General features: G+C 46.3%; 1 protein-coding gene across 1 annotated transcript in view; it reads left to right on the top strand.

The window, feature by feature from the left end:
* The first annotated feature begins 12760 nt into the window (after positions 1-12760).
* Positions 12761-26374, top strand: part of SBSPON (somatomedin B and thrombospondin type 1 domain containing) — a 28258-nt gene continuing 14644 nt past the window's right edge. Inside the window, exons 1-2 of the mRNA XM_004280574.2 lie at positions 12761-13300; positions 23961-24155. Of these exons, the coding sequence (XP_004280622.1) occupies positions 13087-13300; positions 23961-24155 (409 nt within the window). The 5' untranslated portion in view covers positions 12761-13086. The remainder of the gene's footprint in view (positions 13301-23960; positions 24156-26374) is intronic.

Below are 26374 nucleotides of genomic sequence, written 5' to 3'. Positions count from 1 at the left end.
TCAAAGATGGCATCCATCACTTTAACTTGCTTGGACCTTTAACAATTTCCAGCTAATCCATAGCAGTAGATGGAGGCCAATGGTTGGATGGAAGATGCTCAAAGACTCTTTCATCCATTATCTCACTTGCATCTTCCGTCTACTTTGGAATTTGCCCCCAGTGTACCAGAATGCCCTTCTCTTCTGCAGGCCAGCCTTTCTCTCTCATCATTCAACCTATTATGAAATTTTATCTTCACCAAGAATGCTGTCCTTTACTAGATGGATCGGGGCTGATGACTTTTGAGTCCTAATGCTTAATTAATCACTCCATCTTCTGTGCTGCCACGTCATTTTATAAATACTACCATTATAAGACTTAGAGTATTAGTTATGTCTATCTGCCCATCTAGGTTGTATGTTTCTTTATAGCAGACCTCATGACCACTTGTGTTTGTATCTCCCACACCTACTGTAGTGGCCAGCACACAAATACTTAGAGAAAGAGAATTATACCAACGATGGGGAGGGGGGGAATGGGGAAGGGGAGTTACCATCTCAGAGGGACTTTTACTCCAATATATTTTATAACAGTTAAAATGCTACACATCGACAATAAAAATATAGCAGAACACAATGCGGTTTGAATATTAGTGATTCAAACAGAAAAAATGCTGTGTAGGAAATATTTATTTATATTTATTATTTTTTTTTTGCGGTACGCGGGCCTCTCACTGTTGGGGCCTCTCCCGTTGTGGAGCACAGGCTCCCGATGCGCAGGCTCAGCGGCCATGGCTCACGGGCCCAGCCGCTCCGCGGCATGTGGGATCTTCCCGGACCGGGGCACGAACCCGCGTCCCCTGCATCGGCAGGCGGACTCCCAACCACTGCGCCACCAGCGAAGCCCGGAAATATTTATTTTGAATGGTGGTGCTTAAGGAAAAGAGAACAAGCTAGTTTAAATAAAGGAGGGTGATCTGTGGGGGTGTTCAGATCTCCACCCAGGTCAGGTTTCACAGCACATGGCCTTCTTTTTCCTAGACATGCCCATGCTTACGGGTTTCCATCATATAAGATAATGTGCAGGCTAATGAGGTAGGAGCAGAAGCAGAGGAGAGAATGAGAATTAAAAAACGCCTGGAGGAAAACAAACAAACAAAAAACAAACAAACAAAAAAAAACGCCTGGAGGGATCTGAGCAAGTTGGAAGGAAAGAGGAGGGAAGTTGCTGTGGGTTGAATTGTGTCCGCCTCCCCCAGATTTATGTGTTGAAGTCCTAGTCCCCAGAAACTCAGCATGTGTCTTTATTTGGAAATATGGTTATTGCAGATATAGTCGTTAAGATAAGGTCATGAGGGTGGGCCCTGATCCAATATGACTGGTGTCCTTATAAAAAGCAGAAATTTGGACACAGAGACTGCATGCAGGAAGAATAGCATGTGACTATGAAGACGACCATCCACAAGCCAAGGAGAGAGGCGTGGAACAGATCTTTCCTTCACAGCCCTCAGAAGGAACCAACCAACCGACAAGCTTGATTTCTGACTTTTGGCCTCCAGAACTGTGAGACAATAAATTTCAGTTGTTTGGGCTTCCCTGGGGGGCGCAGTGGTTAAGAATCCGCCTGCCAATGCAGGGGACACAAGTTCGAGCCCTGGTCCAGGAAAATCCCACATGCCGCGGAGCAACTAAGCCCGTGAGCCACAACTACTGAGCCCGTGTGCCACAACTACTGAAGCCCACACGCCTAGAGCCCATGCTCTGCAATGAAAAGCAGCCCCCGCTTGCCGCAACTGGAGAAAGCCCGCGCGCAGCAACAAAGACCCAACACAGCCAAAAATTAAAAAAAAAAGTCAGTTGTTTAAGCCACCCAGTTTGTGGTACTTTGTTACAGCAGCCCTAGCAAATTAATCTAGGAATGAAAGAGAACGTGTGTATACACGTATAAGAATGATTTCTTAGGAGGGAATGAACTGAAGTGTGAACTGTGAAATACAGAGGTCTGAGGGGGATGGCTGGCGAAAGCCTCGTCCGATGAAGAAAAAGAATCAGTTCCCAGGGCCAGCCAGAAGATGGCGCTGTTGATAGGAACAGCTCACAGAGGCGGGAAGAAGAAGCCGGTGGGTCTTACCAATTTGTCAGATATTTGCAGGTGGAGTAGCCCGGACACAGTAATTGCTGGACATGCAGTCTACTGTCAAGCTGTGTCCAGCATCCTCGGTGATTCTTGGAAGGCTGTGAACAGAGACTGGTGGGAAATTTTTCTGATGGTTATAATCTAGACAGGCGCACAGGGTGGTATGCAGTCATGGAATTTAAACTTTTGCTGCATCTGAGTGAAATGCAAACTCCTAGAGGGTTTGTGACAGTGGCTGTACCATTCTCTTTGCACAGCATCTTACACAAAATTAGAAGATGATTGTTCGTTGTAGTAATAATTTTATCCTTTTGAGCTTACTAAAAAGAGATCATTTTTTTCTTAAAAAATTACATTTTTAGATAAATAGTATTTATATCTATTTGTATTTACCTCTACTTAAATCTCTGAAGCATGCTCCCATTTACTTCTTAGAATATTAACAGCTAAAATTTTAATGTAAAAATTATATATATGAAGAATCCAACAGTGACCAAGTAATAACGATACGTGCTTACAAAGCATTTTCACATAAGAGCCCGGTTATCAAGGTAGATCTTACTGTTCCTGTTTTACAGGTGAGGAAAACTGAGACTCGTGGAGTTTAAGCAAGCAGGGAGTAGCAAAACAAAAACACACCAAAACCCAGTTCTTCCGACCCCAAATGGAACATTCTCTTTCATTAATTAAATGTTTGAGAATTTTAGGAACTTTTGGAAATACAAATCAAACCACAATGAGATATCACCTCACACCTGTCAGAATGGCTATGATCAAAAAACAAGAAATCAAAAAACAAGTGTGGATGAGAATGTGGAGAAAAGGGAGCCCTTGTGCACTGTTGGTGGGACTGTAAATTGGTGCAGTCACCATGAAAAACATTATGGAGGTTTTTCAAGAAATTAAAAATAGAATGATCATATAATCCAGCAATTCCACTTCTGGGTATTTAGCCAAAGGAAATGGAAACACTAACTTGAAAAGAAATCTGTAGTCCCATGTTCATTGCAGCATTATTCACAATAGCCAAGACATGGAAGCATCCTAGGTGTCCATCAATGGATGAATGAATAAAGAATACACACACACACACACACACACACACACACACACACATAGTGGAATACTACTCAGACATAAAAAAGAGGAAATCCCACCATTTGAGATAACATGGTTGGACTTGAGGGCATTATGCTAAGTGAAATGTTAGACACAGAAAGACAAATACTGTGCAATCTCACTTACATGTAGAATCTTTAAAACAAAAAACAAATGAGCTCATAGCTGCAGATGGTGGTTGCTAGAGGTGGAGGGTGGGAGGTGGGCAAAACGAGTAAAGGTGGTCAAAAGATATAAACTTCCAGTTATAAAATAAATGTCATGTAAATAAGGGATGGAATGTACATCAGCGTGACTATAATTAATAATACAGTACATGGAACTTCCCTGGTGGCACAGTGGTTAAGAATCCGCCTGCCAATGCAGGGGACACGGGTTCAAGCCCTGGTCTGGGAAGATCCCACATGCTGCGGAGCAACTAAGCCCGTGCGCCACAACTACTGAGCCTGCGCTCTACAGCCCGCGAGCCACAACTACTGAGCCCATGAGCCACAACTACTGAAGCCCGCGCACCTAGAGCCCAAGCTCCACAACAAGAGAAGCCACCGCACTAAGACCGCGCACCGCAACGAAGAGTAGCCCCTGCTCGCCGCAACTAGAGAAAGCCCGCGCGCAGCAACGAAGACCCAATACAGCCAAAAATAAATAAAGTAATTAATTAATTAAAAAGAAAAAAGATCCCATTTAAAAAAATAATAAAAATAATACTGTATGTGCACTTGAAAGCTGCTAAGAGAGTAAATCTTAAAAGTTCTCATCCCAAGAAAAAAAAAATTGTAACTAAAAAAAAAATTTAAGGAACTGATAATAGGAAATGATACCACAGGGTTCAACGACTTCAGTTATTTAATAGTCTATGTGCCATTTGTCGAGCTATCTATCCTAAAAAGCCTATGAAATTTTAATAGAAATCCAGTGTTGATTATATACTTCTCAGAATAGAAAAAAATGTAGACTCCTGAAATTGCACAGATTGAATGTCTCTAGTTTGGGCAAATTTTTCAATGTCATCAAACTTCAATTTCCTTAACTGTCAAAAATAGGTAGTAATAGGGCTTCCCTGGTGGCGCAGTGGTTGAGAGTCCGCCTGCCGATGCAGGGGACGTGGGTTCGTGCCCTGGTCCGGGAAGATCCCACATGCCGCGGAGCGGCTGGGCCCGTGAGCCATGGCCGCTGAGCCCGCGCGTCCAGAGCCTGTGTTCCGCAACGGGAGAGGCCACAGCAGTGAGAGGCCCGCGTACTGCAAAAAAAAAAAAAAAAAAAAAAAAGGTAGTAATAGGTGCCTCATAAGCTTCAACAAACTAAAATACATTCAGAATGTAATATAGTTCACAGTACCAAATGGGCCTGGCTAAATGGTAACTCCCTTATTCTCCATAAATAAGAGAGTATCTGGAGGCTTAGCATGCAAAGAACATGTTTTCTCTCAAGCAAATGTCTAGGATGAAAGTCAAAGTCCTAACCTGCAGCGTGGACTGCCTCACAGCCACACAGGGCTGCCAGGCAACCAGCAAGCGCACTGCTTTCCCACTTGCTTCTTAGAACGAAGTGAGTAGGAACATTCCTCTTTCTCGAAGAGGCACATTTCTCCCTGGTTTGTGGGACAGGCAGTTCTGAGCGCTTCACGCCCTTCACTTAGTGGGAGTTTTGCGCATAGGAAGAAAGAACAGTCTGCTATAAAGATCCCTGCTGTGGCTCAAAGGAGGTGATTTTACCGTAAAAGGAGTAAATTACATGACTTCTTTAACGTCATCCAGATGATTTTTGTCCTTTCCATTTTTTAAGCTCTGCTTACAATTCCACAGTAGTTCCTCACAACTCGGGCCCAACTAGGCACAAGCCAGAGCTTCCACGGTCCTAAACAAGGATTGCAAGGTGGCAGTTTTCTGACTGTGCCTTTTTAATTTCAGAATTCCACTTTACATGAACCCCTTCCATGCAGAGGAATGTTTATGTAGTTTACAAAATGTTTCAGGTGTATTAGTTCATGAATTTTAGAGCTGGTCATATTGACTAGGGGTCAGCCAGACATTTTCTGTGAATATCCAGATAGTAAATATTTTAGGCTTTGTGGACTGTATAGCTTCTATCTTCTGCAACTACTCAGCTCTGCCCTTGAGAGTGAAAAAAAGCCAGAGACAACATGTAAACAAATGGTTATGGTTGTGTTCCAGTAAAATTTTTATGGACACTGAAACATGAGAGTCATTTAATTTTCACATGATACCAGAAAACTCTCTAAAAACTTTTTTTCCCTTAGTTTACAAGTTATTCAAAAATTGGCATAATTTGTCTAGACCAGAACTAGATGATTATAGTCATAGAATCAGTGGTGGATCCATCGAAGATCTCAGCTTCTCAAAGCCCTTCATTTGACAGCTGAGATTCTGGAACACAGAGAAACTAAATACTTTCCTCAAAGTCATACAGCTAGAAGAGTTATGGGTCAAAATATCCATCTCCTGATTCCTAAATCAGACTTTTTCAAACCGTGTCATTCTACCATAATCTCCATGCAAGCATCGATGATGAATTTGTAATTAATCTGTGGACATAAATGTCTGTCTCCAAATAAGCCCTTTTGATCTCAACTTGGAGAGACTTGGACTCTGCAAAAGGACTTCTTCAACTGTGTTACTTGCAGCCTAATGTTAGGGTCAAAGAAAGCATGCAAGACCTCTCTGTCATGACTTGTATCGCTACTAAAGTTGAATATTAGAATCTTTGAGCTAAAAGGGTCATTGGAGATTGTCTTGGCTCACACCTTCAAATTATATAAGAGAAATCAAGGTCCGGAGAGCCTAAATGAACTGCCCAAGGTCACTCATTGGCAAGATCTAGAAGACAGGTCTTTGGACCCCTAGTGCAGAACTGTTGCAATTGTACCTTACGGTCTGACAGTTTATGATTATGAACATGAATAGTTTATGAAAAGGAATTTTATTGCTTATAATTAAAGCATGTCTTTTGCGTTAAAGTCCAGAGAAGAAGTATAATAATTATCATTAATTTCCAACTTGTTCTAATCTATCAGGAACTAAACTAGGCATTGCTTAATCCTTTCCTTCTGTATCTCCATTTTACAGATCAGGAAACTGAGGCTTGAAGGATTTACGATAATTTATTCCATGTTACGTAGCTAGTAAGTGATAGAACCATAGTTCAAATTTACTTTTCTCTTTAAAACCTGAGCTCTTCACTTTCCACGTGACCTCTGTTAGGTGCTTTTGTTTTAAGCCACAGAAATTTTTGCAACAAACTGGTATAAATTATAAGAGGGATTTCTTGGGGCAGGGAATTCAAAGATGGAAATGTGATTTCAAGTGTCTTTCAATCAGAGCCCTGTGGGTGGTGGTGGGATGAACTGGAAGATTGGGATTGACACATATACACTAAGATGTATAAGATGGATAACTAATAAGAACCTGCTGCATAAAAAAATAAATAAAATAAAATTCAAAAAAAAAAAAATCAGAGCCCTGTGACCCCTGGCTCTGCCTTCCCTGGCTTGTTAGCTAGTATCTCAGGTGGCTTCACAGAGGCCACATGTGTCCTCATGCACATCCAGTGAGGGCAAAGGTGAAACTGAGTCATCTATGGAACGAGCAAACATCCCGATCCTGGGGCTCTGATTGGACTAATCCCTGGACTGGTCCATAGACTGAGGATGGAATTAATCTTCAGAGCTCATCACTGGCACTTGAGGTGAGGTTAATCCACCCAAAATGAACTGCTGTCACGTAATAGAGGGAAAGGGTTCTCCCTCTGGAAAGGAAATTTTAGGGGCTGTTAGAAAAGGAGGGAAGAATGAAATTTTATTTTATTTTTTATCTTTCAGCCATGCTGCGCGGCATGTAGGATCTTAATGCCCCCGACTAGGGATGGAACACATGCCCCCTGCAGTGGAAGCATGGAGTTCTAACCACTGGACCGCCAGGGAATTCCGAGAATGAATATTTATGGGCAACAAATGAATTTAGTTTACCACCTTCATACCCACCCCATTGTATTGATAGGGTCAAAGACACAAAATTGGCACCATAAACCTTGATAATGGTGTCCTTGACTGCTTGCTGTAAGGTGGTAGGGGAGGAATTGCTCAAGGTCCGTGAGGCACACCAATCTTTAACAAGCAGATTCGGATTCTTGCCTGCACTTTAGGCATTATTAGATGAATAAGTGTCAGCCTGTCAAGGCAGGACCTTCCCAAAAGGTGTGCAAGCTTTTCCTGGGGGCTAAATCTGCACTTTGCAGGGAGAAAGTAAGGGACTGATAGTGACCCAATCTTCTAGAACCCAAATTCAATCTCCCATTGCCTGCCCAGCTCCCGTGTCAGTCATCTCAGACACCCCCATCACCCCCTTTTAGAATAGCCCTCATCACAAAACACTGTGATGACCGTTACATGTCTAGTGTCTCCATGAGACCTCAGTCTCCTTAGGGAAGGACCAGTTTTTACCCATCTTTGGCCCTCAGCCTGGAGTAGCATCTCACCCACAGAAAGGGGATGACTATAACCAGATAAGCAATGCCAGCCATGAAGGGGGGACTCGGCTTGAGCCCTGGAGTGCTGGAGTGGTCACTTAGCTCCTCTGAACCTCCCCTCCAATGAAATGAGAAAATAATATCTGCCCCATGGGATTTCCTGGAAAGCACATTATAAAATGTAAAGTGATGAAAAGTGTTATTCCTTTCAATTTTTCACTAAGATCCACATTTTCATGCGTTTTAACACCTCTGAAACTGAGATCCATTCTTGCAATGGACTGAATGCTCATGTTTCCCCCAAATTCGTGTGTTGAAAACTAATGCTCAAGGTGATGATATTAGAAGGTGAGGCCTTTGGGAGGTGCTTAGGTTATGAGCCCCTGTGAAGGAGACTAGTGCTCTCGTGAAAGAGACCTCACAGAGGTCCTAGCCCTCTTGCCATGTGAGGTTACAGCTAGAAGGCACTGTCTGTAAACCAGAAAGCAGGCCCTCACCATACACCGATCTGCCAGCACCTTGGTCTTGGACTCTGAACATCTGAGGGATACATTCCTGTTGTTAATAAGCCATGTAGTCAATGGTATTTTGTTATAGCAGCCCGAACAGACTAAGACAATACTGCAATCCACCTATGAGTACGCACCATACTTTAATCGACAGTGTTTTGTCTTACGTAGTATCTCTTAGTATTACATAAAATAATGGTGAATCTTACAGTTAAAGGTGTCTGAGCGTCAACAAAATATGATGTTATCGATATCCATGCATTATTTTGCCTCTGACAAATGCCCCAAAACCTGCCTAAGAATCAATTATTCTATTTGATGTGAAACCAAAAAAAACCCCAAAACAAATGAATAAACGTAATTAAATAGAAACAGAATCATAGATACAGAGAACAAATAGGTGGTTGCCAGAGGGGAGGGGGCTTTGGGGAGGAGATGAATAGGTGAGGGAGATTACGAGGTGCAAATTTTCAGTTACAAAATAAAGGAGTCACAGGTATAAAATGTACAGTGTGGGGAATATAGTCAATAATTATGTAATATCTTTGCAGGGTGACAGATGACAGCTAGACTTATGGCGATTATTTTGAAATGTATAGAAATATTGAATCATTATGTTGTGTACTAAGAACTATCAGAGTGTTGAGGTCAATTATACTTCAAAAATAAACAAACTCGGGGCTTCCCTGGTGGCGCAGTGGTTGAGGGTCCGCCTGCCGATGCAGGGGACGCGGGTTTGTGCCCCGGTCCGGGAAGATCCCACATGCCGCAGAGCGGCTGGGCCCGTGAGCCATGGCCGCTGAGCCTGCGCGTCCGGAGTCTGTGCTCTGCAACGAGAGAGGCCACAACAGTGAGAGGCCCGCGTACAGGAAAAATAAATAAATAAACAAACTCATAGAAAAAGAGATCAGATTTGTGGCTACCAGAGGCAGGGGGTGGAGGGATGGGGACTTGGGTGAAGAGAGTCAAAAGGTACAAACTTCCAGTTATAAGATAAGTAAGGATTAGGGATGATAATGGATGATAAGGATTAGGGATGATAATGATAAAGGTATTGAACACTGCTGTACATTATATATGAAAGTTGTTAAGATAGTAAATCCTAGAGTCCTCATCACAAGGAAAGAAACTTTTTTCTATTTTTTTAATGTTGCATCTATATGAGAGGATGGATGTTCACTAAACCTACTATGGTCATCATTTCATGATGTATGTAAGTCAAATCATTATGCTGTATGCCTTAAACGTATCCAGTGCTGTATGTCAATTATATCTCAATACAATTGGAAGGAAGAAAAAGAGAATCAACTCTTCTATTTGTCAATCTCAAGAGATTGCCTCGACAGCCCTCAGAGCATCCCGGATGCCTTTTATAACTCCCTATCCATCTGACGTGTATCCAAACCTTTTGGGAAATGATTTATATTTTCACTTCCGCATATGCTAGTTACAGTGTTTAGTACAGCACTTAATCTTACTTGTCCTTACTTTCCATTACCATCTTATCACCACTGCTACCAAGCTTTAAGTAATGGGAAGAATTCTGCAACGTCTTGGAAGGAATACTTTTAGTTCTGCTCTGGTTTTGTCACTAATTAGCTGCATGTCTAATCTCTGTCATCTGCAAAATGGGAGTGCCAACATTTTCCTCACTGTTATGCAAGGTCGAATGAGATCGTATATGTGGACGTCCTTTAAAATTACTGCATTCTGAAATCTGGTGAACAGAAAAGCCTCTCTTCCCCTCCGTATATTTACCAATCTTGGGCAGCTTTCAAAAACCACACTTCAGAAGAAAGGGTGTCTTTTTTTGTTTGTTTGTTTTTGTTCTTTTTCTTTAGTGGTACCCGTCCTCCCACTGCCGTGGCCTCTCCCGTTGCGGAGCACAGTCTCCAGACGCGCAGGCTCAGCGGCCATGGCTCACGGGCCCAGCTGCTCCGCGGCACGTGGGATCTTCCCAGACCGGGGCACGAACCCGCGTCCCCTGCATCGGCAGGCGGACTCTCAACCACTGTGCCACCAGGCAAGCCTCCGAAAGCGTGTCTTTTAAGGTGCATTTGATTACTTCCTACATTCACCACACGATCACTGAGATGATTTCTGTTCTCCAAAAATCTACAAGACATGGACAACAAAGTGACTGTTACATTTGACCAGCACCCGGTTTCCGGTAAGAATGTGAACTCATTGCTTCAAAAGTCAGTGTCCCCTTGACTTTACCTTCCAGCAAGAACTATTTCCTTTGCAGGCGCCTGCTCAGGGAAAACTTATTTTGATGTTTTCAAGACAGAGCAAGATTTAACTTGAAACTGTGAGTTTCTTTCAAAGTCACTTACCACAGACAAGCACCTTTTTTATGGTTGTTGATAAGTAGTAATCATTTACATCCGGCCCTCGGTATCCACGGGTTCTACGTTGGACCAGCGAATGGTTGGTTGAATCCATGGATACGGAACCAGTGGATACCGGGAGGGGGCGGGGCAACTGTACTATGTCATTTTATTTTATTTATTTTTATTTTTTGCGGTACGCGGGCCTCTCACTGTTGTGGCCTCTCCCGCTGCGGAGCACAGGCTCCGGACGCGCAGGCTCAGCGGCCATGGCTCACGGGCCCAGCCGTTCCGTGGCATGTGGGATCTTCCCGGACCGGGGCACGAACCCGTGTTCCCTGCATCGGCAGGCGGACTCTCAACCACTGCGCCACCAGGGAAGCCCTATGTCATTTTATATAAGGGACTTGAATACCTGCAGGTTTTGGTATCTGTGGGGAAGGAGGGAGGGAAGGGGGCTTCCCTCCTCCACTGCCACCCCCATACTGAGGGACTACCGTGTTTGCAGTTTCTTCTTTTTAACTTCGTGCTTTCCCCTACTTTGCACACTATTAAAACTGAGTTTGTCTGTTACTTGGCTCAGGCTTAAATTATGAAGTGGGAGTGGGGCGGGCATGAGGGCAGTACCTAATAGATATTTAGTGCCCACTTTGTGCTCAATTTACCCACATCACCTTGTCTCTATAGACAGCTCACAGCAATCTGAAAAAGTTCAGTGTTCTATATTTGAGACAAAGGCACTGAGGCAATTCGTCCAAGATCATAGAATCAGAACTGGACCCGACCTCCCTGATCACAGACCCCCAACATTTTGTTTTTGATTTTAGGTTTTGGTTTTGTCTGGGTATAAGGGGGAAAAGGGGGTGAATAAAAAAGTATTTGAGCAAGCATTTGGCATTATGTGTTTAATTCTCTTAAACCGGAGGTCAGCTCCTACTTTCTGTATGTGAAAATGAATTTGTCAGTGATCATTTTCCTTTACATTTTCCTAGATTCTTAAGGCATTACAGAACCAGTCTCTAGCTAAAGGCATTCCATAAAGCAGACAGCCTTAGGGGAGGAGTGGGGCATAAATTACATGAATGAGTTAGTACAAAGCTGCTAATAAAACCTACAACACAGGTCAAGGCAGAGGGTATAATTTTCTGACAAAGCTATTTAGTACCAACTACCGAGAACTAAAAATATAAAAAAGTAAATATTTTTAAATTAAATTGCAAAAAGAGAGATTTACCTAAAGAGGAAAACGAAAGTATTTCCAAACCTGAGATTTATTAGTATAAATGATCACAAAGAAAGGATTTCTTTTTGATTTTAGAGTATGTTTTCCTCGGACAGTGGGAAAAAAAGAATTGCATTGTGCACTTGTCAAACTTCACTTGTGATTACAGTTCATAAGATACAATTCTTATAATGTATTCAATCTTTTTCATTTCACAACTTTTTTGCTTATTTTTAATGTGTGATTATTGTATTGTTTTACTACTTTCATAGCAAAGTTTTTTTTTTCTTTTATTACTTTCCTAGTCTCTAAAGAGTAAAGGGAATTCCTCTTTGAGAAGTCTTTACATGAGAAAGGAAAAAAATTAGCTCTGAAATTAATTAGATTTCTCAGACTCACAGATACAGACAACTTTATATTCCTGGTTTCTTACAAAACCATTAATAGTTTAAATGATTTAAGAACATAAAATAAAATGAGACTTCCAGGATTTTCGGTTAACAAAAAAAGTACAGAAAATACAATATATTTGGAGAGGAAGGTGGAAGAGAATGTCTATGGAAAGTTAGGCTGGCGCCTGATTAAAGCGGAAATTATTTCTAAAATACCATCAAGCAGAATTTCTTTGGGGAAATCTGCAGTAACAGAAAGCGAGCACCGTTTATATTCTATGTATCATCAATTGGCTCTTCTGTGAAGCAAAGTGGCATCTTCCTGGGGCAGTAAAATCCCATTATAAAATGCTGCAGGAATAAAGCATGCTTCTTCAGTCTTAGCTCTCGATTGCGTGGCCCGGGGGCGGGGGACTGGTGTCCCGGGAAAAAGCGCAGCGTGGGCTTCCTGGGCGAAGCCTGGGTGACCTGCGCGCAAGGTGCGGCTGAGCCCCGCACGGGCACATCAAGCGCTATTCGGCTCTTGGCCTTGGAGTCAAAGTGCCCCGCGGGCTAACGTGTCCGCAGACGTCAGGAAGCAGAGTTGGGAACCAGGAGATGTGGTGGCCGCCCTGACGGGGCTGCTGGGGGCCCGGCACCTCGCTGGGCCGCTGGAATCCCAGAGCACCTGCTCTTCCGCTGCCTCCTGGCGGGGTCGCCGCGGGGAGGGGGCCGGGGCCCGGAGCGTCGATCGCGGGCGCCCTGGGGTGAGGCGCCCTCCCCGCCCGGCTCAGGACGGGCGCGCCGCCAGGGCTGGGGAGGGGCGGCGGGAAGGGCGGGGGCCGGCGCGGGGCAGGGCCAGGCCGGGCTGCTCCGGGGCCGGCGCTCTCCGAGAAGCCCAGCGCTCGCCCCGAAGGTGTGCGGAGCGCGTGCCATGAGGACCCTGTGGATGGCGCTGTGCGCGCTGGCGCGGCTGTGGCCCGGGACCCTGGCCGGCTGCGCCGACGCGGGGCGCTGCTGCCCCGGCCGGGACCCCGCCTGCTTCGCCCACGGCTGGAGGCAGGACAGGGTCTACGGGACGTGCTTCTGCGACCAAGCCTGCCGCCTCACCGGGGACTGCTGCTTCGACTACGCCAGGGCGTGCCCAGGTAGGTGGCGGGCCCGAGGGTGGGCAACCGGCCGTTCGCCCGCAGCGGAGGGGCACAGGGTCCCACGCCAGGGACCGCAGCCCGACAGCCAGGTGTCCCGGTGCCGTCTATCCCGGCCCACCCCGGATGCCTCCATCCAGGGTCCTCCAGCACCCCCCTCTCTAGGTGCACCGCAGACTCTCCATCCTAGGGTCCCCAGCCCCCTCCATCTCGGGATCTCCCCGTCCTCTCCATCTAGACCTACGGCTCCAATGCCCCCTTTCCCACCAGAGCCTGGGTGGAAGGGGCTGGAGCCCTGTTGTCTGGAAGGGCGCTGGCCACCTCTGCCGAATGAATCCCTCCGCCTGGGAGCTGCGGCTTGGTAGAGCCACCTCCCACCTGGAAAGATGGCGCTGACAGGTCCCAGAGGCACGCCCCCGTGCTGGTTCTGCTGCGTGCAATCTGTTAACCCTGGAGAGGGGTGATGAGCTGGGGGGACGTGTAATTATCCCACTTGGCGCCAAGGTCTTGTCCTGGGAGGGTACTTTCTTCTGAAGAACAAGTTCCTGGAGGACCACAGTTGTCCTCACCGGCACTCCAGCGTGTAGCACAGCCCCTTCCTCCTAGGAGGTGTTCCATATATTCGTTGAATTCAATTTTATCCATATAGCATGATAAAGATTTTTATCTCAAAGTTCCTAGTATGTTTTTAATCTTGCCGGTTTTCCTTTGGGTCAATCTTTTTCATCTTTAAATCTCCCACAATATCACAGCCCCTGATACAGGCTCAACAAATGCTGATTTAATTAAGAGGTAAAGGAAGACATGGTGAGTACAGTCCTGAAAAACAAGGCGTACCTGAGAAAAGCCAGCTCTGGAAATAAAAGTAGCCCTGATCCCTGATAATCACATCACCCCAAACGCCACACATACATTAGGGTTTGACCTCAAGGAGCCCGGTGTTGTGGGACCTTCAGCATCTTCCTGGTAACCTGCAGGGCTGTGTAATTTCCCGGCAAATCAGATGCCTGGTGGAGACTAGCACCCCTTCTGCCTCTTTTCTTCCGGGAGAGGCCACCAGCCCACCGCAGGACGGTCACCCAGGCCTGCTGTTGAAAGAACACAGTTGAAAAACATTAAGATTTTTAAAATCTTGATTGAAAGCTAATGATTTACCTGAGAATATTGATCTTTTTGATAAGCTTCTTTCCCTCTTCTGCTCCAAGGCCAGGGTACTTTACTACTAAAGTAAGGTGAAGAGTCAGTTACTTAGGGAATGTAGTACCCTTGGGCCAGGCATCCCCTGCTCCCTCCCCACAGAATCCTCCCTAAACTCCTGTTTGCCTCAGTTACCTGGATCACGCAAACCTTTCCACCATGGCAGCCTCTCTCAGTAACCTTTTCTCTCAAGGGATCTGCCTACATTCTAAAGGTAAATACAGAATTCCTGCAGTTCAGATAATGGGCCCCGGTCTGTGGTAAGCACAGCAAGACAAAAACAATGAAGACACAATCTCTGACCCCTGGAAGTTCAGAGTGGAGCAGGGAAACACACACAAAACCATTTGCAATATGCTAAGTGCCAAAATAATGGATCCGGGAAGCCAGAGAGGAAAAACTCAGAAGACCAGAGGAATTCAAGGAAGACTTCCCAGAGGAAGCCTGGTCCCAGAGAATGAGGGAGACGCCTCTAGAAGGGGAAGGGGGGTTCTAAGAGGAAAGCATCTCATGACTGTTCAGTGTTCCCTGTGGGCGTCAGCGTTTTGTGACAGCGCTAGGCTAGGCCCTAAGGCTCACCTGGGGAGCAAGACAGACAGTGAACGCCCGCTAGACAGGCGAGTGTCAGGAGGAAAACTGGCTTTTTCGTGTGCCCTAACAGCGCTATGAGGAGTTGCAGAATCCTCCAAGTCTCTGGTCAAAAATTAAACCCTCATTTTCAGTCCAGAGATATTAAAACAAAGAGCCTATCATTTCGGACTGAGGATTTATTGGGGAAGTAATGGCAGAAGAGAGAAGACCTTACCGTCTTCAGGGGAACTCAGAAAGAAATCCCAGGACCTTTGTGGCTAGGAGGAGGCTGTGAGCTGTGGGCAAAGAAGCCCAAGCCAGAAAAGGAAATGGTGCCTGCTAGGATTTTTTTTTTTTTTTTCGGTACGCGGGCCTCTCACTGTTGTGGCCTCTCCCGTTGCGGAGCACAGGCTCCGGACACGCAGGCTCAGCGGCCATGGCTCACGGGCCCAGCTGCTCCGCGGCATGTGGGATCTTCCCGGACCGGGGCATGAACCCGTGTCCCCTGCATCGGCAGGCGGACCCTCAACCACTGCCCCACCAGGGAAGCCCCCCTGCTAGGATTTTTAAAGGAGCATTTTCAGGAGGCTTAAATGCCCTTCCCCAGGGAGTTAAGAGAGGCTCTTGCAGGTCTAGGCAGAAAGCAGACTCGGGATGGAAAAGGCTCCTCGTTGGTAGATTCTCTGTGCCTGGAGTTTTGCGGCAAGGCAGTAAGAAAATAGAGACAATTGGAAGGTGTCTGCTCTGTCCTCAGAGCTGAGGGCGCGAGTGCAGGGCAGGACACAGCCGAGATGCTGGGTCTCCTCAGCCCTGGACCAGCATCACAACTGTGCTGACTTGGGGATCTGGGGAAAGGGGAGGTGGGCCTGCATTATTAACGTTTTCCAGCCGCAGGAGCTGGGGCTTTCAGAGGGCTCTCCTGTCACAGCGTTACCACAGGTGGGCAGCAGAGTGAGATCTGAACCCACGCTGCCTGCTTTCAAGTTGCCATCCGCCCCATCTGTTTGTGGCAACTCATAGCTGTAACTGATCATAACAGATAAGGTGCAGCGGCGCAGAGCCTCCAGTTACTCTATGTACATAGAGCCATTTGGCCTCTTAGAGTCCACTTCCTTCTTACCTAATGTTAGGTTAACTATTGATGCTGCCCGAAGCAGTTTTGACTGAAATGACATTAAACGTGAATGAAAAATGTAACTGTGTCAGTGGAACTTACTTCTAGCACTTCTGATTTTTTCATCTTGAGAAACACATTATTTTTTGGCGTGGCTAAGAGATGACCGTACTGGAACTTTTTTTTTTTCCTAAATAGAAAGTTGTTGTTTTTTAAAATTTATTTATTTTTGGCTGAGCTGGGTCTTCGTTGTGGTGCGCGGGCTTCTCATCGCCGGCAGCTTCTCTTGTTGCAGAGCGCGGGCTCTAGGCACACGGGCTTCAGTAGTTGTGGCACGCGGGCTCAGTAGTTGTGGCTCGCAGGCTCTAGAGCGCAGGCTCAGTAGTTGTGGTGCGCGGGCTTAGTTGCTCCGCGGCATGTGGGATCTTCCCGGACCAAGGCTCGAACCTGTGTCCCTTGCATTGGCAGGTGGATTCTTAACCACCGCGCCGCCAGGGAAGTCTGAAAGTTATTTTTTTACTCAGTAAAATATAAAAAGAAGTTGAATCTGAAGAATTACTAAACTGCCCAAGAAAGTCAATTCTGAAATTAATCATCTCAGAAAAATCTAATTATGTTGATGGTATGGGTTTCAACACCAATAACGTATCTTCATAACCACCCCCCACCCCCCAGAGGATAAAGGATAGAGAATTCTCCACTGGCTGAGCCTGATCAGGGATGGGGAGAGACTGAGGAGGGGACAGGTCTGAGTTACCCTGCCCTGAAGAACTTGCTGGAAGGCTTGCCTATCAGGCTCGTAACACGCAGTCTCTAACTCATCAGATGGGTTCATGGAGCCTGCATTCTAAGACCGTAGAAGCAGTAAGTTGCATTGGATCTTGGATGAGCAACTTAAGGACAGAGTAATCATTAACCCAAGTGGAGCAGGACAAAAATTGAGTCATCTCTATAGCCCAGTGTCTTCTCCTAGATTTATGGGGAATCCAAGAAACCAACTGGCCGTGCTCTCCAGGTACCTCCCAGCTCTCAGTCTCCTTAGGTCTCACCACCCACCCAAGTATTCTTCATTTTGATCTCACTTTATGGACGAGGCAACCAGAGCACAGAAAGGTCAAATAGTGTGTCCAAAGTCACACAGCTAATAAGTGATGAAGTGAGATTTGAACCCAGGAGCTCTGGGTCCAGAGCCCACACATTTAAACGTTACGTTTTCACGGCCTCGGAGAAACTAGCCTTTATGAGAAGCTGTGGACTTTGCGGGTAGGCTCCATATAAATACTGGTAAAGTGAGTGAGTCTTCTTTCTCCATCAACTATGCCCCTCAAGGGTGAAAAAATGTGTCCCACTCCTCTTTGCAATCCCCTAAGAGCTATCGCAGTGTCGTTTACAAACATTTGTCCAAAAACATATGACCACTGGTTTCCACCTGGAGGATGTTAACTGTGACTTCAGAGGGCCGTGCCATCTGAGGCATATCCACATGTCCTTTTTAAAAATAACATTCTCTGGGAATTCCCTGGCGGTCCAGTGGTTAGGACTCTGCGCTTTCACTGCGGAGGGCGTGGGATCGATCCCTGGTTGGAGCACTAAGATCCTACAAGCCACCCGGCGCGGCCAAAAAAAAAAAAATTTCCTTCCTGATCACAAAATATATGTTTGTTGCAGAAAGTGTAGAAATGCACAAAAGAATTTACCTGGAAACTTACTACCCAGAAAAAGCATCATTATCTTTTTGATTTTGATTCCCTTTTTTCTCCCAGGCTTGCATGGGGTCTAAAATTCTGTTTTTCTAAGGTGACAGTTCATGTCACTTTCTTGTTACCATTTCATAAACTTGTCCAGTTAACGTCTCAAAAGAAAAAAAAACGAAACAACCTACCAGGGGCCAGATAACATAAGTTTCTGCAAGAGGAAACAAATACTTGATCATTTTATTGGTGCTTTTTGAGGGGGTCCATAGGCACTTGGGCAATATTTATGCTCTCATTCGTCTTTCAGAGAAGTTGTGACAGGGTTCCTGGGAAAGGGTACACATACATAAGGAGAGGGAAAAAGGCAGATGACATACAGTTAAAACTGTGTCACCATGAGATGTGTGTGTGCGTGCGTGTGTGTGTGTGTGTGTATAAAGGGACGGTTTTATTTTTCCTCTGTAGATGGTCGAGAAACAGAAGTTACGCATCAATGGTACTGCTGCGGGTAAAGTGTGAAAAGAATATTTCCTTAGGAATGATAACGACTAGACCTGATTAGAACTTAACAATGTGAGGGAGAAAGTGCTTGATTGTGGGTGGCCTTCAACTTTTAGGTGGCAAAGAGCCAGGCCGGCAGGGCCAGATTGCAAAGAGGAAGGCTTGAGTGTCTGTGATTAACCAAGGTGAGGCTACACGAAGATAAGCAAGGCCTTACATTAAGAAGAAATAATCCAGACTATATTTAGGAAATGAAGGAGCCTGGCTTTCAGCTCAGTTTGCTGCCGTGTGTGTGTGTGTGTGTGTGTGTGTGTGTGTGTGTATTTGGCATCATCAAGAAAGGCATTAGAAAACAAAAGTTTTTTTTAAAATTACCCTATGGTACCTGCATACTGAGAATAGTGTGTCTAGTTGCCACCACTCACCGGGCTGTGAATGGGTATGGGGAAAGTCCAGCGGTAATTCTGAGAGGGGAAACGTCTATAGAGAGATGTGTCCAAAGGCTGCAGGGAAGGGGGTCTACTGAAACAGTAAGTCCACCAGTGGAACAGGTAAGATAAAAGGGGGTCTACTGAAACAGTAAGTCCCCAAGTGGAACAGATAAGATAAAAGGGGGTCTACTGAAACAGTAAGTCCACCAGTGGAACAGATAAGATAAACACAGATTTTTTTCCACCATATTCTGAAATTCTCAAGTGAGGGAAATTGGACTCAAATAAAAGGAAATACCACTTCACGCCATAGATGTTAATATTAAAAGAGCTTGTCACTTTCAAGAGGTGGTACTGGCAGGGGCTAGACATGGATTAAGAAGGCCTTGACAGGGTGTGGCCGCCAGGAGAAGCTGGGCTCTACCTGACCTTAAGGCATGGAAAGCAATGCTCCTTCCAGTGGACACCCTGTGGGGCCACCATCGCCAGGAGAGCCCAGACAGCGCTCGCCCGGTTGAGGAGTGTCTTCTGTGTCTGGCTCTGGGAGTTTCTGACTTTGTCCCTTTCCTTCTACCGGCTTTCCTTCCCACCCTAGAGCCTCGGACAGTGCTTTGGCTTCTTACTTCCAGAGTCTGTTTGGATGTAGAATGTAATTCAGAAAGGAGGAGCAACTCACCCAACGCCATTTCATTCATTCATTCACTCACTGATTAGACAAATATTTGCTGAGCGCCTGCCATGTGCCAAGTGCTAGGCATGAAATAAAAAACTCGGCAATAAACAAAATAAATAACTGTGTAATTTGAATTATGGAGATATTAGAAGGCAAGGAGCACAGAGCTCTGAGAGGAAATAATTTTGTGGGGGGTGTGTGTGTGTGTTTGTGTGTGTCTAATTAGATGCGTTGGCCAGGAAAGGACTCCCTGAAAATAAAATAATTCAGCTGGACCTCAAGGATGAGCCGAACCCAGCCATGCCCAGTGTGGGAGGAACATTCCAGCAGAGGGAGAATACAGACAAAGGTCCCAGAGTGTGAAAGAGCCTGGGTGGGTGTGGCAGACGGGTGAAGAGGCCAGAGTGGGTGGAGCCTGGGGCAGAGGGGGCACTGGGGGTGCCTCCGGGTGGGAGCAACGGGCAGGCACAGACAGGTCACCCAGGACTTTGTGGGCCATGCAGGGAGGTTGGATTTTAGTCCAAATTCAATGGCAAAGCCATGGAAGGAGGTTAAAAAATCATTAAAAAAGAAAGAAAAAAAAGATTAGTGGTACATCTTTTAAGGTAATTGTACTTGGATATGACTGGATATCCTTGTTAGGACATGGAAAAATGTACCCTACTCTTGTGTGCAGATTCGTTATTGAACTGTGTGACTTACTTTTCTGCTCTTGGCTGTTCTCCTTGTGGCCGTAGTGGGGACGTCTGATAAACAGAAAGCTCCAGAGGAAAGGGTACTAGCTGGTATGTCATGAAGGGCTTGATGATTCCTTGCGCTCTGGGTCTATCCACTGTCTCACTGCCCAGTGAGCCCAGAGCCAGAGGTGCCTGCTGGACCCAAAGTAGAAGCTTAGGAGTCTACTTCCTACCTCTACTCTCTTCTATGTCTTCTCTGTCTCTGTTCCCCATTCCCTTATTATATTTCCTGGGATCACCTCCCCAAATAAATTGCTTGCATTCAGATCCATGTCTCAGGGGAACTCAACCTGAATGTTATGTTGATTTGAAACAAAGGAGAAAAAAGGAGCTTTTGCCGCTCTTCCAGGCACCCATTAAATCTGGGCGTCTTCAGCTGCATAGCACTGGGAGATCAGCTCGGTGCTTTGTGACCGCCTGGAGGGGTGGGATAAGGAGGGTGGGAGGGAGGGAGACGCAAGAGGGAAGAGATATGGGAACATATGTATATGTATAACTGATTCACTTTGTTATAAAGCAGAAACTAACACACCATTGTAAAGCAATTATACCCCAATAAAGATGTTAAAAAAAAAAAAATCTGGGCTTCTTTCCGCTAAAAGGGGTGGGAGGGTGTCATCAAATCCCAAGTATTAAGACACAGGGAAGCTGGGGCAGACCTGGAGTCAGGAGATGATTGTGCTCACTGGGTAACAGTCTGCCAGCCCCCAGTGACAGCCAGGGAAACGAGAAGGATGAGAAAGTCAGATTTGAAGACAGAATATTTTGATATGCTAAGTATAGATGTGAGTTAGGTAAGCTTTAGTGGGAAGGGAACACTAATGGAAGAGTTCAAAAGGAAATCTGTGTCATGCAGTTGAGATCTATGACTTGTGGTAATAAATCTGTCAGAAGTTTCTGTACTTCTCCCAAGCTCCGTGACAAAAGATCACCTGTGACAAACTGTAATCCAAATAATCAAAAGTTCACAAGTTAATTAATAATAGAATTTTTTGTGCAGAATAGGAATAAATACTTCAGACTCATCTTCCAGCTCAAAATATTTTGTGGAACCCCTTTCCACTGCTGAAAGTCTATGTGAACTTTTTTCACTTTCTCCGACAATAAAGTCCCCGAGATGTGATTGTTCAGGGCCCCAGAACTTTCTGATTCTCTTTAAAGTCATGAATTGGAAAGACAGGGCATAGTATTTTGCCAAGGACAAACCTTAACCCATAGGAACAACAGTTGATTCAATGACTCTGTGATGTGAGGACTTTGCCTATTGGTCAAACCAAATAAAATAAACATTTATGAGACATGAGACACAAATATTGAAGAAATACTGAGAGACTAAATTCATCCCCCCATGTCAACTTTTACCATATGGGTAGGGTGTAACCCAAGTCCGTATTACTAAGTTCTGAGTTAAAGCCATGGCAAAGTTGTATTTTTTTTTTGAAAGTGCTCCCAGGACTTCCCTGGTAGTCCAGGGGTTAAGAATCAGCCCTACAGTGCAGGGGATGCCACTAAGCCCACGCGCTGCAACTAAGACCTGATGCAGCCAAAAATAAATAAATAAATATTTAAATAAAAAAAGAAAGTGCTCTCTACTTAGGCTATAACTATTTTTTTTTTTTTTTTTTTTTGGCTGTGCCACACGGCATGTGGAATCTTAGTTCTCCAACCAGGTATCAAACCCGTGCTCCCTGCTGTGGAAGCATGGAGTCCTAACCATTGGACCACCAGGGAAATCCCACAAAGTTGTATTTTATAGTGATGTCTAAATGTTTAATCTTTGAATTAAGTGTATTATTATTTTTTTATTTTATTATTATTATTTTTTTTTGCGGTACGCGGACCTCTCACTGTTGCGGCCTCTCCCGTTGCGGAGCACAGGCTCCGGATGCGCAGGCTCAGCGGCCATGGCTCACGGGCCCAGCCGCTCCGCGGCATGTGGGATCTTCCCAGACCGGGGCACAAACCCGTGTCCCCTGCATTGGCAGGCAGACTCTCAACCACTGTGCCACCAGGGAAGCCCTAAGTGTATTATTAAGTGTAGTTCAAGTCCAACATATCAGGGCAGGATTAGCTGAACTCAGGGATGAAGAGATTTGGGGGAGAAAGAGTTATTAAAGGAATTAAGGACAGAAGATGTCTTTCTCAACCAGCTCCTAATCTGGCAGCCTCTTTAAATGCCTTCTGGTTCTATGGGCCAATTAAATCAGGGGACTGTGAAAATAAAATGGGAAGGTCAACAAGAGATGAAGAGCAGGAAGTGACCTGTTATTGATTTTCCAAAGGATGTGTGCGTGGCAGATACAGGGAACCAAGTCTCACGTGGCTCGTTCTTGCCTCGTTAGGTAGCTGACATGTGATGCCTATGAGTTTTTAGATGATTAGTAACAGCATCTTTTAAAGCAGTCTGAAATTTTTGGATTACTGACCGAGCTTTATGTTGTATGTGACCCTTTTCATGTCAGGTGTAGTTATGTGCTACCAAAGGATACAGCTTGCAAACGCCATGAACCCTAAACTAGAGTTTGCTGAGAGGCAAAATGAGTTTTTTCAGGTACAAACTGTTGGAAGTCCAATCAGATTTCAAAGAAGTTCAGGTGTTTTCGTGGTGAAGACTCTGGAAACTTGAAAGTATGAGGGTGATTGGGAAAAGTGGGTCACATTTTGTGGGAAAGAAAGAGTTTTGGCATCCGGTTCAGGGTACATCTTCTGTCTCCTTGTCCTTATATCCAATTTCAAGTCCTCAAGTAATTCAATTTAAAAACTCATTACGGTCCTTTTAAAAGACTCCTTGGGATTTTAAATGAAAAAGTTAAATGTGCAACCGCATTGATTTTACAGTCTTGGACAGAGCATTGAGAGCCAGATTCTCACCCCGACTCCGCCTCTTCATGCCTGACCCTGGGTATTCTTACCCTCTGTGGGCCCTGGTTGCTGGTCTCTAAACTTCGCCTCTTACAGTGTATGAGCCTCTGAGCCATGGAGGATGGGACTAGAGCACCCAGGAGAAACCTACTGGGTAGGGGGTCCTTCGTGCGGCCTAAGTCATGTTTTATGGAGGCACATTTCCAGATAAGAATTGGGCTTACCTGGTGGCGCAGTGGTTGAGAGTCCGCCTTCGAATGTAGAGGACGCGGGTTCGTGCGCCGGTCCGGGAAGATCCCACGTGCCGGGGAGCGTCTGGGTCCGTGAGCCATGGCCACTGAGCCTGCGCATCGGAGCCTGTGCTCCGCGGCTGGAGAGGCCGTGGCGGTGAGAGGCACGTTTACCGCAAAAAAAAAAAAAAAAAAAAAAAATTGACCTAGGTAAGTGGTAGGAGAAATACCTTTTCTTTTTTATATTTTTTTTTTCTTTATGTTTTCTACAATGTGTGTTATTGTTATCATAAAAATGTTCTGGCCAGAGGAGGATAAAGTTACACTCAAAGGAAAACAAGAGCAAAGACCTGATCTAAGCCCGGGGAGTAAGAGGAAGTACCCTGAAGACATCTGTCTCTTTTACTCGGGTGTGTCCTGGCTCAGACCCATCTTCATGATCCTGGAACATCCGCCTGCCTCTAAGAGATACTCATTTATCAGTTCACCATCAGGGCGGGTGGCATCAATGTCAACTTGGGGTGTTCCCCCGATCCAGGGCCGGGTCCAGGCGCAATGTACGCGGGCTGAACTTGACTGTGTGCGTTGGCGGGAACGGCCGGGCAGGCGCTAGGTTTGCTCAGGTGTGCGTCCCGTCGTGCTGTTTTTCAGCTCGCCCGTGCATCGTGGGGGAGTGGAGCCCCTGGAGCGGCTGTGCGGACCAGTGCAGGCCCACGGCCCGCGTGCGGAGGCGCGCGGTACGGCAGGAGCCCCGGAACGGCGGCGAGCCCTGCCCGGCCCTGGAGGAGAGAGCCGGCTGCTTGGAGTACGCGACGCACCAGGGCCAGGACTGCGGGCACGCCTTCGGTACTGCGCTTTCCCTGATCGCTGCCCCTGGGGTCTCTGGTGACTTTCCATCCCTTCGTCCCATAGAAGGCCATGTGCCAGGCCGGGAAAGTTCCATGAGCTGCAGGGAATGGGATGGGCCAGTCTGCCCAGAGGAGATAGGAAGCTCAGGAAATACTTGATCAAGGCATTATACGTCAGCTGTGTAAAGGCCTCCTCCCACCGTCTCCCAGTTACAACCCGGCGGTGGCCCCTTGCCGCTGTGCGTGCGCCCGGTGTAACGGACGCGCACTGTGGTTTCTGAGCAAACTCAGTCAAGCTGACCACAAAGGACTTCAGGTAGGATGAGAGTATTTCACTCAGGCTAGGATGTGTCCAGTAAGGATAACCCTGTTTCACCTTTCAAGGTCATTCCTGTTGAATCACGCATGCTTGCATACATGTGAAACTAGTAGAAAACATAGAAATTCCGAAAGGATGATTAAATGATTAAAACACCTGCCTCTCCTCTCAAGCCGTCTGGATTGGAGCTGATCGGATCTATGATTCGGGAGGATCGTTCTGGCTGTGGCGTGGCCAAGGAGACCAGGAGGCGGCTTGATCATGAGTCAGGAGCCACAGGAAACTCACACAGACACAAACAAAAAGGCCAAAACAGGGGTGTTCATAGGGATTGAATCTGATAGAGCGAAACACTGATTTCTCAGGGTAGCAAAGATCCCATGTTTTTCATAGGAACCTGGAAAATTCCATGTCAGCGTGACCCTCACTAAGCCATTTTTTCCCTTTTTTCCTTCCACACACAAATATTTATTGAGAGTCTACTTGATGCCAGGCACTGGGCTGAGTGCCAGTTACAACGGGGGAAAAATGTTGACATGGAGTCTGCTTGTCAGGGAGATCACAGTCTAGTGGGAGGGGAGATGATACGCAGATAATCCTAGGAAACCAATCCCAGGAAATTACAGCTTCAGTGTGGTACCACAGGTACTGAACAGGGGAGAGGTGTCGGGAGCTGTGAGTGTGTGTCGGAAGCAGATTCCCCCAGGCCTCGGTGGAGGAGGGCAACCCCAGAGGCCAGGAGGGGAGCGACTTCCCTGAGGATGTGGAGATGAGGCTGAGAACTGCAGAGCTACGTAGGCAGAGAGACCAGTGTGGCGAACCAGACAGTCAGGTGTAGGGCGTTTGAGGGATCTGGGGACTGATCTAGGAAAAACGTATGACCACGAGAGTCAGTAACACACAACAACCTTACAGGGTTGCGTGAGAGGGGATGTCCAGAGGCTCTGATATGGCGACCCCCATACAGAAGGGGAAGAGAGGAATCTGCCAGGAGCTTGTGTGTCTAGGTGATGTTAGCCAAGCAGCGTGGTTTGGAGTCTCTGGGGGCTTCAGAGCGCAGGTGCCATGACGGCTTGGGGTCTTATAACCATAAGGCTTTACCTTATCAACGGCCGGCAGATGTTAGGTGTAATTTCACAGGGTATGCAAAACAGGCAGGACCTAAATGACTAAAAATCTGCTTGTTTGGCTATTTTAAAAACAAATTGGGGCTTCCCTGGTGGCGCAGTGGTTAAGAATCCGCCTGCCAATGCTGGAGACACGGGTTCGAGCCCTGGTCCGGGAAGATCCCACATGCCCTGTAGCAACTAAGCCCGTGCACCACAACTATTGAGCCTGTGCTCTAGAGCCCGCGAGCCACAACTATTGAGTCCGCGTGCCACAACTACTGAAGCCTGCACGCCTAAATCCCGTGCTCCGCAACAAGAGAAGCCCCCACAATGAGAAGCCCACACACTGCAACCAAAAGTAGTCCCCACTCGCTGCAACTAGAAAAAGCCCGCGCACAGCCACGAAGACACAGTGCAGCCAAAAATAAACAAATTAAATAAATAAAATTGTTTTAAAAATTGGATGTATAAAAGTTTGAGTTTGGTACCAGTAGCTTTTTTTTTTTTTTTTTTTTTTTGCAGTACACGGGCCTCTCACTGTTGTGGCCTCTCCCATTGTGGAGCACAGGCTCCGGACCCGCAAGCTCAGCGGCCATGGCTCACGGGTCCAGCCGTTCCGCGGCATGTGGGATCTTCCCGGACCGGGGCACAAACCCATGTCCCCTGCATCGGCAGGCGGACTCTCAACCACTGCGCCACCAGGGAAGCCCAGTGCCAGTAGCTTTTGAGGCTAACAGGTCTCATCCTGCTGTGAGAAAATAGGCCCCCACCTAGGGCCCATCTTTGGCT

This window comes from Orcinus orca, chromosome 17 (genome assembly GCF_937001465.1).
Source record: "Orcinus orca chromosome 17, mOrcOrc1.1, whole genome shotgun sequence".
NCBI lineage: Eukaryota > Metazoa > Chordata > Mammalia > Artiodactyla > Delphinidae > Orcinus > Orcinus orca.
This window is presented reverse-complemented; position numbering and strand designations above follow the sequence as displayed.